The following is a 10348-nucleotide window of genomic DNA, read 5'->3' as shown; positions in this document are numbered from 1 at the left end:
TGGCCTCAGTTGAAAATAATTGCGAACGTGTTGATCACATGGTATTGCGTTGTTGTGACCGTTGAGCATTTTGGGAATTAGAGTTTACGCGAAGAACCCGCCTTCATGCCACTGCTTTTTTTTATTTTATGGTGGATGGTTCTCACCGGTAAAATAGTTCTTATTGTTGTCTATGTTATATCAAGAGGCATTTTCTTAATATTGTATAACAAAAATATATATAAGGCATAAAATAAGAAATATGACCGTACAAAACTAATTTCTTTTCAAGATGCAATGCTTGTGGTTAGGTCATTGAACATTGACAAGTTTTCTCTCTATGTAGCCTAGTTGGGCTTTTGATTATTTTTTTTATTACGGGGCCACGGTAATTAGGATACAATCAATCTTCACATAGGCTAGTCCAATCAAATTCAACAAAAATGTGTTTGTATTGGCCTTTTTACAAACAGTATAACAGAGTACTTAACAGTTCATTGTTACCCATAAATTCCATTAACAACAATAAAATAATTCGGCCAAAGGTGAGAAGTAGTAGGCCTAATAGTCTTTCCGATCAGCCTTCATTCGGATTTCCAACCTAAACTTTCAAAGAAGACTTTAAAGAAACTTGAATTAAATAATGGATCTCCTGATCTGCCACACTTTACTTTAGGGGACCTTTCTCTTCCTCCTTTCCTTTCATTTGTGAGTTTAATCTCAATGCTACCTCAGCTAAAAATAAATCCAGCCTGGTTTGCAACCATAGTAACAAGATTCCTGCTAGTTTTACTTCAATTAAGGGAGCCCCCATCAAACAGCCGTGGGACGATCCTCCTTCACAGTGGGGGCATGCATGTCTATGGTAGGAGCGCAGCAGGACTTTCCACCACTGCCGCTCAGGGGTGTCCCCTCATAGCAGTGTCCCTAATGCCAAATTAATGACAGTAAAAATAATCGCTTAAAAGAAACCTGTCAGATTGGTTGTTCCCTGTGTCTTTCATTAGTCTACTCATTGTTTATTCATTATTTTCATTATAAGGGAATGCTCCCTTCATGTTGTGCTGCAACATTATGTGACAGCATTCATGGCAGGATAAATGGGTATGTTTAGAATTTTATGTACTCTAGTTAATCCACCTATTATAAACCATATTCGATGTTCATATTCGATCTTCATGTTTGGTGTTCTTATTCATGAACGTCAATATGACGGAATCTAAACTTGATGACTTACAAACTGAATGTGATTGACCATTTTGTATTCCATGGTCAATAGCAATGTATATCTGGGGAAACCTGTCATCATTGTAATGCAGTCCAGTTCTTTCAAGTTTCACAGACAAGAGCTCTCAAGATGCTATATAGAGCTAGATTGAGTGCAATCAGAGAGGATGAGGCTGGAAAGGTTTGGCACAGTTTCAAATAATGATGGTCTGTCTGGTGATTGCTGCAAGACAGGTCCATGGGTTTAAAGTAGAGAAAAATAATAACTTAAGTTACAACTATAGATATCTAATATCCCTAGTCCTGCGAGGCAATGTTCTCTGTGTCTAAATCTCTCAACAAGGCCCACATTAATATGACTACAATTGGTGAGCTAGATTTCCTGGACTAGTCTCACCACTTCCCATGTAAACTGAACAATGCAAATATCCTTCACCCTCAGTTGTGTAAACCTAGTTTGTTTAGAATATCTTTCACCCTCTATTGTACAGCCATCAGCCCTCCAGTTTAGACTTTTATGATGCATTACATTTGTGGAGTGTATAAGACCACACTTATGTTGGAAATTTGGGACAGAATGATGACCAAGATTTGGTGGAGGGACTTTAGAACAACATCTGTTACAGTAAGCATTCAAGATGGCCTGATGAATCATTTTCTAGAGGCTCTCATGAATAAAAGATCAGTCTGAAAGGCCAAGCCTCTCACCCCAACCCCCATGGACTGTCATTGATCAGCTTTCTCTCATTGTTCATCCGTTCGACCAGTTAAAGAGGACTATATCTATGTCTGATCCTTATGTGCTCTTGTGCTCATTTAAGGTGGATGCATGTCACCATCTGCCTCACTCCTCCCTTCCTCACCCATCCCACTCACCCATCTGGGAGCATGTGTGGGCAAGTGAGTAGGTGGATGGGAGTGTGTGTGTGGGGGGGGAGGGTGTTGGGGTGGGGGGGTGAAGCGGATGAAATTGCGCTGCACACTCAGTGCTGTTGCAGAGGTGCTCTGGATGGTCTCCATGGCAACAGGCTTGTGTTGTAGGATGTGCATGGTACCTATACCTGTTTTGTCCAGATGTGAGGATTTCTACAGGGAATCCACCCCCCCCCCCCCCCCGCCTAACTTAACACCCCCCCTCCAAAAAATCACACACACCCCACCACACACAACCAACACATGGAAAATAACCCTGGAGAGAAATAACGGTATGTTCATTGAAGTGTTTGATGTCACAGTTAGCAAATGCAAGAAAATAATCTGGAAGTTGCATGTAAGGTTTGGCACACAAAGCTTTGGAACTCCTTGAGCAATGTTTTCATACCTTCAGGGAAACACCATAAAGTGACAGGTTTCGAAAAGCTTATTCCTTATTTAATACAAATCTCTTTCTGCAGTGGTCATGTTTAATTAATTACCTTTATATTTTTGGATATCCAGGATGCGCCAGGCTCTCAATGGGTGTAAACCTGTTATGAATACCAAGTGGTTGTGACTCATTGGTAAAAAGCTTAATGTCTGTGTGATAATGAACAGAAAAACAAAATTCAACCCATTCATTTATAATGACAGTGTGACTGTGTAATGTGTCTGATTTTGTCTGGATGACAGCACCCCTTCTCTCTGAGAATGATTAACATTAACCATTTTTACAGTCTTTAATGTTATTTCCTCCGAGAAGTTACGGTCCAGACAAAAGAGAATCAGAAAGGAGATTTATTGTAAGGTATGTCCTAAACGTATTAGAAATTCAGTTATTTGTGAATCTGACTATGCCTATAGTGAACAAAAGGCAAGAATAATACATTTGAATGAACCTGCGGTTGTGCATTGTTTGCTACATATTTTGCTCCACAGGAGAACCTGCAATTCCCTGTGGTGTAATTTTCACATGCATGAAGCTGGAGACTTCCTGTAACCCAGCACCTCATCCGAGATCCTCTCTGTAGCTCCCTTGGCTCGTGCATTACAGTACTTGTTAAACAGTTAGACTGAATTTGACATGCAAATGATCCTTTCACCTCCATATTTGGCCTCAAGGCAGAAAATACACAACAAGGAGCACAATATAATTGTTTCAAATTGACCTCTAAGACTTGTTAATTGATCCTAAGGGGAAATTGTAAGTTCCAAGCTCCAAGTAACAAGTCTGCCCAAAGTAGACACTGCCCACATCAATCAATTAGGTTCTTAAAAACCTTCTTGAAGTTATCAAAGATATTTCTACTCTATATCGCTACTGAATAGTTGCACTTTGATCTTGCCTCTCACTGAGCTAAATTGGTCTGATAATCTGTGTACTGACATTTGGTCTCCTTACACTTGATTACGTGTTAGTCTCTTTTTATCATATCTGCTTCCCTCTCTCCTAATCTTCTAATCCCACTTTCTCACCTCCCTCTCCAGACCTCTCTCAGCCTGCGGGAACTCAGGCCATGCACCAACACCAAGAGTCAACTTCAACCTACTGTCTTTAGATCTCTTTAAAGATACTTAAAACTAATCACATTAGGAGACCATTGTAATGTCAATTGAAACCAAAAGGTTTGAGGTGCATCTTAAAAAAAACAACTATTAGACTCCTTTCAAATGAAATAATAATGATAAAATCATGATTTAATTCATGAAAATGAACTGAGTAGATATTTACGCATTAAAGTAAACAGTTACATAAGGGTTGATATTATGCCATACTTTTTTACATTCAAGTTAGACTTTTGAAACATGAGTCTGTGCGTGATCATTTTATTATAATAAATATACTCCATTGTATGTACACTATTTGAAACAGTAGTACACTGTACAGTATTTACAAACCCACTATGCAACTCTTGCACTGTGTACATTCACTGCTCGAAGCTCCCCAGACATAATCGAACAAGCATGTGTTTAGATGCATTGTGAACATCTGAGAATGTGACTGTTTCTGGAAGTCGCTTTGGATAAAAGCGCTAAAAGTCGCTTTGGATAAAAGCGTCTGCTAAATGCATAAATGTAAATGTAAATGTAAATGCAATGTTTCCATAGAATGGCATAACACATCTATAAGTGTAGTTAAGAATGCTGCTGTCTTATCAAGTTAGTGAAAATGTGTTTGGAAACACTGACAAATATTCTAGAATAAATGTATGCTTAACCTGCTATAAATCTGCATTGACAATGCCAAGCGGAAAAAAAATGATGCCTTATTTCGCCAATTTTATTGGACAGCGCCACGACGGTAAAAATGTTGTCAACCGAGCATTTATGCGTATGAGGTTTTTCCATTCGGATTAAGACAATGCCTACGTTATTCAAACATTAGCAGTAGACACTCATTGTTTGAGCATTTTTTTTTTTTTTTTTTTTTACATTCATTAACTTACCACAACTACCTGTAAGCTACCTTTGGTATTACTTAAACCACGCTCATTGTCGCATGGAGCAATACTCTCAAGTGATTACCTCATTGACAATTACGTCTATGACAATGTAGCTACCAAAGCCACTGAACACATTCTGCAAGCCTCTACGAGACTGATCAGCCCAGTATGTCCCGTTAGATTCCAAAACATCATACCGTTCTCCCCGGTGGAGACGCTGAACTCTTTGCCTCCTACAGTGGTGTTCCCCTGGACACATTGACTGACTAGTGTTCATCAGGAAATGTTGTTTGTGTGTTGCTGTCTGTAAATTAACATTTTAATTTCCGATTCAAAGGTTAATTACTAAGTATCCTAGAAGACCAGCAATTAATAGAATAGCCATGAAAATAATCCCTGCAAAAATTCTCATGACGCCACCTTCTCCTTCCACCCCGTGTTCTTTGGGTTCTTCTTCGCATATGGAGATGACCCCCACGGACGAGTTTCCCACACTGAGACTGGACTTCAGCTCTGCGCCCGCCTCTTGCTTTGCTTCAACCGCCCAGGGCGCCACTTGTACCTTCATTTCCATCTCTTCCATCATCTGCCCCACCTGCGTGATCTCGGCCTGCAGCTCCTTCAGGTCCGCCGTATCGATGTTGGCGTCTGCCTCGTACTTCATGTTCTGCACGCTCATGGCGCGGGCCGCCACGGTGGTGGTGCTGCCTGTCATCCCGGTCTGGATGAGGTGTCTTGTCGGGACTTTTAGGGGGAATTCCTGCCCGATCTCCAGGGATCTCTTCATGTCCACTTCCAGCAGCTCCATGCTGCTCGAGAACAACACCCATAGCCGTTCGTATTCTGCCCGGTCTTCTTTGCTGATGGTCTTGTCTTTGAGCAGTGCTGTCAGTTTAGTCCTGTTTGCCACCGCAAGCTCCTGGGCCTTTTTTCGGGTCTTCTTCAGCTCTTCACGCAGATTCTGTGAATCCGAGGTGCTGCCCAAAGCGACGACCAAGTGTCTGTAGCAGGCAGTCACTTTGTTCAGAGCATCTAGCATGGTTTTGCACTCGTCTTTGCCCATGGTTCCTTATTATATGTGGTATTTATCAGCACAACAATAGGAAACTGTATCAATATATCAATGATGCGTAATAGAGATTGTGACCCGCGCGATGCTGATCTCAACAAGGTCTTTTTTTAGTTTCCACTGGAGATCACCAGCCATACAAATCCACTCAGCGCACTCGTCACAGCAAATTCCTCTCTATCCATGTTCTTTCCTGTCTATGGTCAGAGTCGAGAGGCTTAGATATGAATGGATCCTGTAAATGGATTTACCTTGGCGCTTTCACGTTAGAGATTAGTCCACTGCATAGATAACAGACCAACATCCAAAACGGTTACTTGTTCTTCTGGCACGTGAAATAGTCATACACATCGGAACAATGTTTTTTGGGTTGATTCAGCCACAGGTGTCACAAATCAGCGGCTAAACTCCGAGTGGGGAATAAATAGTACAGCTCAGCTTTTCACAAGCATAAACGAAAGTCCATTCATGTGTTCTTATCCGCGCCTGATTGACGATGATGTTAGTCAGCTATCAGAGCACAAGAGACTGGCCCATCTTGGCAATTGAAATGAATCACCGTCTCATCGCCGCCGTATATTTTTTCCTTGGTAAGGGAGCTGTCCACTTCAGCACCTTCGCTGGTTGATGTTTAAAAACCACTAAGCGCCTTCTGCGGTCACATGCGCGTACAACAAGATGGAATCATTTGGCTGTAGGCTGTAATAGTTGACGAGTAGTGCTTGGGGCTTCCCTGATTGGTTAGTCACCCACCATTTCCAACGAATATACCTCGTGATTGGTTAGTTCCTTTCTCAGCCAGGGGATACCTATGTGATGGTGATGATGCTGATGATGCTGATGCTTAGAGCTGCAATGAAAAATTCCTGTTCTGACAGGGGTCATAAAATAAAATAAATCTTTTATAAGACAAATATCTGGACAAATACTTTTTATTTTATGCACTTTTGTAAGATTTTTCTTCAATAGACAAACTTTTGAGAGACAACTGTTCTTATAAATAACCTCCAACAACGTTGTGTAAAGACGTTTAAAAAATAAGAGAAGAAGAACCTGCACTCTTAATGCCCAAAGTATTGTATGTGTGGGTATGTGCGTGCCAGGTGTGTGTATGCTTAGAGGAGTGCTTAACAGTGTGTGTACCTAAATGTGTGCTTGCATGCATGAGTTCATGTGTGCGTAGTGATGCCAAATGTTATCTAGACGGATATCAATACTGTGTTTTCTTGTCTGAATCCTGCTGTGTTGAGAGGTGAAACGCAGATCAGACTAAGCTGTTTGCCGGATTGCTCTTTTTGCATTATTGAAGCGGTTGAAGCCTAATGAGGTAGAGGCTGATGTGTTTGGCTGATGGCCACTAGCACAGAGACACGCTGAGAAGCGGCTTGACATTATTTGTGTTGCATAAGACAACACCAGCTGTGGTGGTGTTCTGGACTCTATTCCTGAAATACAGAATATTATTATTTGTGTGTGTGTGTGGAGTGGGAATTAAAGATTCACCTTTCACATTGTTTGTAGAAAATAAGCACATGAAATGATGTGCAATAAAGATATTGTACAATAAAGGATTTGCAAGGATACAGAATTCTGAAGCAACGAAAGAATGAACTTCATCCCTTGTTCTCATTCCTAATATGCTAGACCATAACCTATCCTAAATCATCTCAGGGCAGCAAGTAAGGTGGTAGCCCACTTTGCTTAGAATTCAAGTCTTAACATTTGGTTGAAACTGGGTACATGAGACAACGCAAGAATATTGTCATCATGTTTAGATATTGTGCATTAAGACAGTGATGGAGTAAATAACCATTTCTAATCAACAATGACCTGGTTTGCTTTTTGACTGAAAAAAATTAAGATCATATATCACATTCCTTCTTATCAAACAGATGTGATCTGAAATGGTCCAACACTGCATGTGTCCAACACTGCATCTCACTCAAGCCATTAAAGCCTGCTGGGTATGGAGTGACTGACAACTTATCCATTGTTGCTGTGCAAAGGTTAGAGATCACCGTCAGTTTGTGTGTGTGACAACAACAGAACGTGTTTATTGTTAGATTGGCATCCACCCCAAGCCTTCTAATGGGCAATCCTGGGTATTTCTGGGGAGGCTTTCCATCAGCGGTGTGTACTATGTTGCATGTCTGAGAGGTTCTGGTTAAGGAAAACTCCTGTTTACATCCCGTCACTCATCAGTTTTAATTTAAACTGAAGATCGGTCTGGTTATTTTCACCCTTTTTTCCTGATCACGTAAGAAGTCTGTCTCGTTTCCCAGAATGCAGTTCAACTTCTTCACCTCATCTGTTTGATACTACCCACTCGGTTCGGAGGACATTTTCTGAAGTGGTCCAGCTTAGCTCCAAATCTCCCTCTCTGGCTGATTGCTCAGTGCCTCTTCCTCCCTACGCATAGCCGCTCTATCTGTTTCCAATTTACACCATCAACCAGACTGACTGTGTCCCCCAACTGACGCTCTTAATGTTCAATTCAATCTGCACGTAATCATATACTCATACACCCCATCCTAGCCTGTGCTCGTCCTTGACTTTGAGCCCATCATGAGGTCCATGATAAAGAGTGGTTGGGTAGCTTACGTAGCTTACGTGAGAAGGTCCTTCTCATTGGGTTGGCAAGGTGTTTATATTTCCAGATGATGCCGGCTATGTGACCCTCAGTAATGAGTACATGCTTTTTTCTTGGTTTCACCGTTATCAAGGACCTTGTTTGGTGTGTACTCCATCATGTTCAATCACCATTTGCAACAACTCGTCTAAATGCTTGCTCCTTAAAAACTTTTTTGGGGAGATTAATTATGACTCCATATAATTTTGAGGCTTCTCACTTACCTCCACAATAAAGCTTTCCAGTAATAGTAAAAAGCTGCAGTAATGCTTCTTAAAAATCAGGTATGTTTGTCTCTTGTACTGCAAATGCCATTTCAGAGCAATGACCAAACCTAGTTAGCTGTAAATATTGGCATGTACGAACCACACAGTTTTGTCTTCACTTCAAGAATATGGGCTACCCCACATTGTCCACTATACACAGAGAATGTTGTTGAACCACCCTACACAAACACACTGCTTAATCACTGTTTCTTTTCTCAGTCAGTGGCTGTAAACCTTGATAGGATTACTATTTTCTGATTGGTTGTGTCTTATTGCTGTATTCAGACTGGTAATGATGCAGACTCGCAATGATGCATAGCATGTTCTCTGCATAGAGAATGAGTAAGACATGCTGGAGATGTGTTCCACAGGGTCCGGGCACGAAGGGGTCACACAGCTCCTCTAATGGTGTGTGTTTGTGTGTGTGTGTATGAGAGCTTTTCATTCATTCTTTTGGATTTAGTAATTTTTGACAGTGTGCAGTTGATGAGGCTAACTTGAGCCCTACCGTCTAAATTGGATCAACTCTTTTGCAGCTGCATATGGTTTGTGTTTAAAACCCCCAGTGAAACACTTCAGTGGTTCCCTAACAACTCTATCAAGCTTGTCATCAGCAATTCTAATCATCAAGGAACCAAATGTATGTATTTATTCAGTCAAACGTTTCATACATATTTATGCTAATTTTCTTCTCCTCTGTTATACAGTAGATGCTTGTTTAAACCCCTCTTACCAGCTTTGCTGGCAAAAATAATATACAGATGTTCAGTACCACCTATAGCACCCAGTCGCTTTAAAGCGTCTTCCCTTTTTATGTAGCACCAGCTTGGAAAGGACAGACCTTTATACGTATAGTTACAACCAAGCATAGCTATAAAGATGGGTGTGGGCTCACAGCTGAGTGGAATAGGACAGAATGAGGTATGGGGTAGCTAGCTCTGGCTGTAAAATGATCTGCAACCTCTATGATCCAGATTAGTGGGATCAGCACCATAATGCCCACTAATGCCCCTTTTAATGGAGACAGTCTTTCCTGCCTCTTTCCTTCTCGCTATGACCCGATATATGCTTCAGGAAAGTGCTTGGAACTAGATTACCACACTCTTTTTTCCTTTACTTTAGCACCCACATTCACACATCCTCCACCATACAAACACAGACATGCACTCACATACTGTACACAACACATGTTGACACAGATTTCACAGTTACAAATATAAGCCCTTGTGCCACTCCCTGCATCAGCACTCAATCACAGACACAATGATATTCCCCATATGATATTCCCCTTAGACAGCAAGTGAACCAGTGTGTGTATCTGTGTGTCTGTGTGTGAATTGTTTCAGGATCAGATGACAGAGACAGCACTACAGTCAGATAATCCTCACAGTAACATTTATTTCAGTCCTGACCATCCATCCTTCCAGCAGGATTACCAAGCCTTCAAGCCTAATCTCTCATTCAAAAGCAATGGCTGGATGTCTTGTTTCTAAAAAAGAAAACATCTTAAAAGCCCTCCATTACTTTGGCCTGTTCTGATGTTAAAAAAAGAGGTTGCAAATATTTTTTGATTGTGTTAGTGTAAGTGGTTGAGTATGTGTTTGTGTGTGTGTGTGTGTGAGTGAGTGTGTGGTTTCAGGTGGATTAAGAAGCAGAGAGCATGATTTTTCTGGAGCCATGAAGGTTCAGTCAGTCAGAAAGAAAGAGGACAGTGCATCAGGGAGAGGGAGAGAAAGAGGGAAAAAGAAGAGGATGAGAGGGAGACAGAGGAAGTCTGTCTTTATTGAATTATTGATGTGATTTCATCCACTCTGGAGAT

The 10348-nt window shown here is 41.1% G+C and overlaps 1 protein-coding gene across 1 annotated transcript; it reads right to left on the bottom strand.

Annotated features, from left to right (window-relative positions):
- Positions 1-4231: 4231 nt before the first annotated feature.
- On the bottom strand, positions 4232-6295 carry si:ch73-167i17.6 (regulator of G-protein signaling 9-binding protein). The gene has a single exon (XM_062471204.1). The coding sequence runs from the start codon at positions 5626-5628 to the stop codon at positions 4897-4899; it is 732 nt and encodes a 243-aa protein (XP_062327188.1). The 5' UTR covers positions 5629-6295; the 3' UTR covers positions 4232-4896.
- Positions 6296-10348: the final 4053 nt, after the last annotated feature.

This window comes from Osmerus eperlanus, chromosome 10 (genome assembly GCF_963692335.1).
Source record: "Osmerus eperlanus chromosome 10, fOsmEpe2.1, whole genome shotgun sequence".
Classification (NCBI taxonomy): domain Eukaryota; kingdom Metazoa; phylum Chordata; class Actinopteri; order Osmeriformes; family Osmeridae; genus Osmerus; species Osmerus eperlanus.
This window is presented reverse-complemented; position numbering and strand designations above follow the sequence as displayed.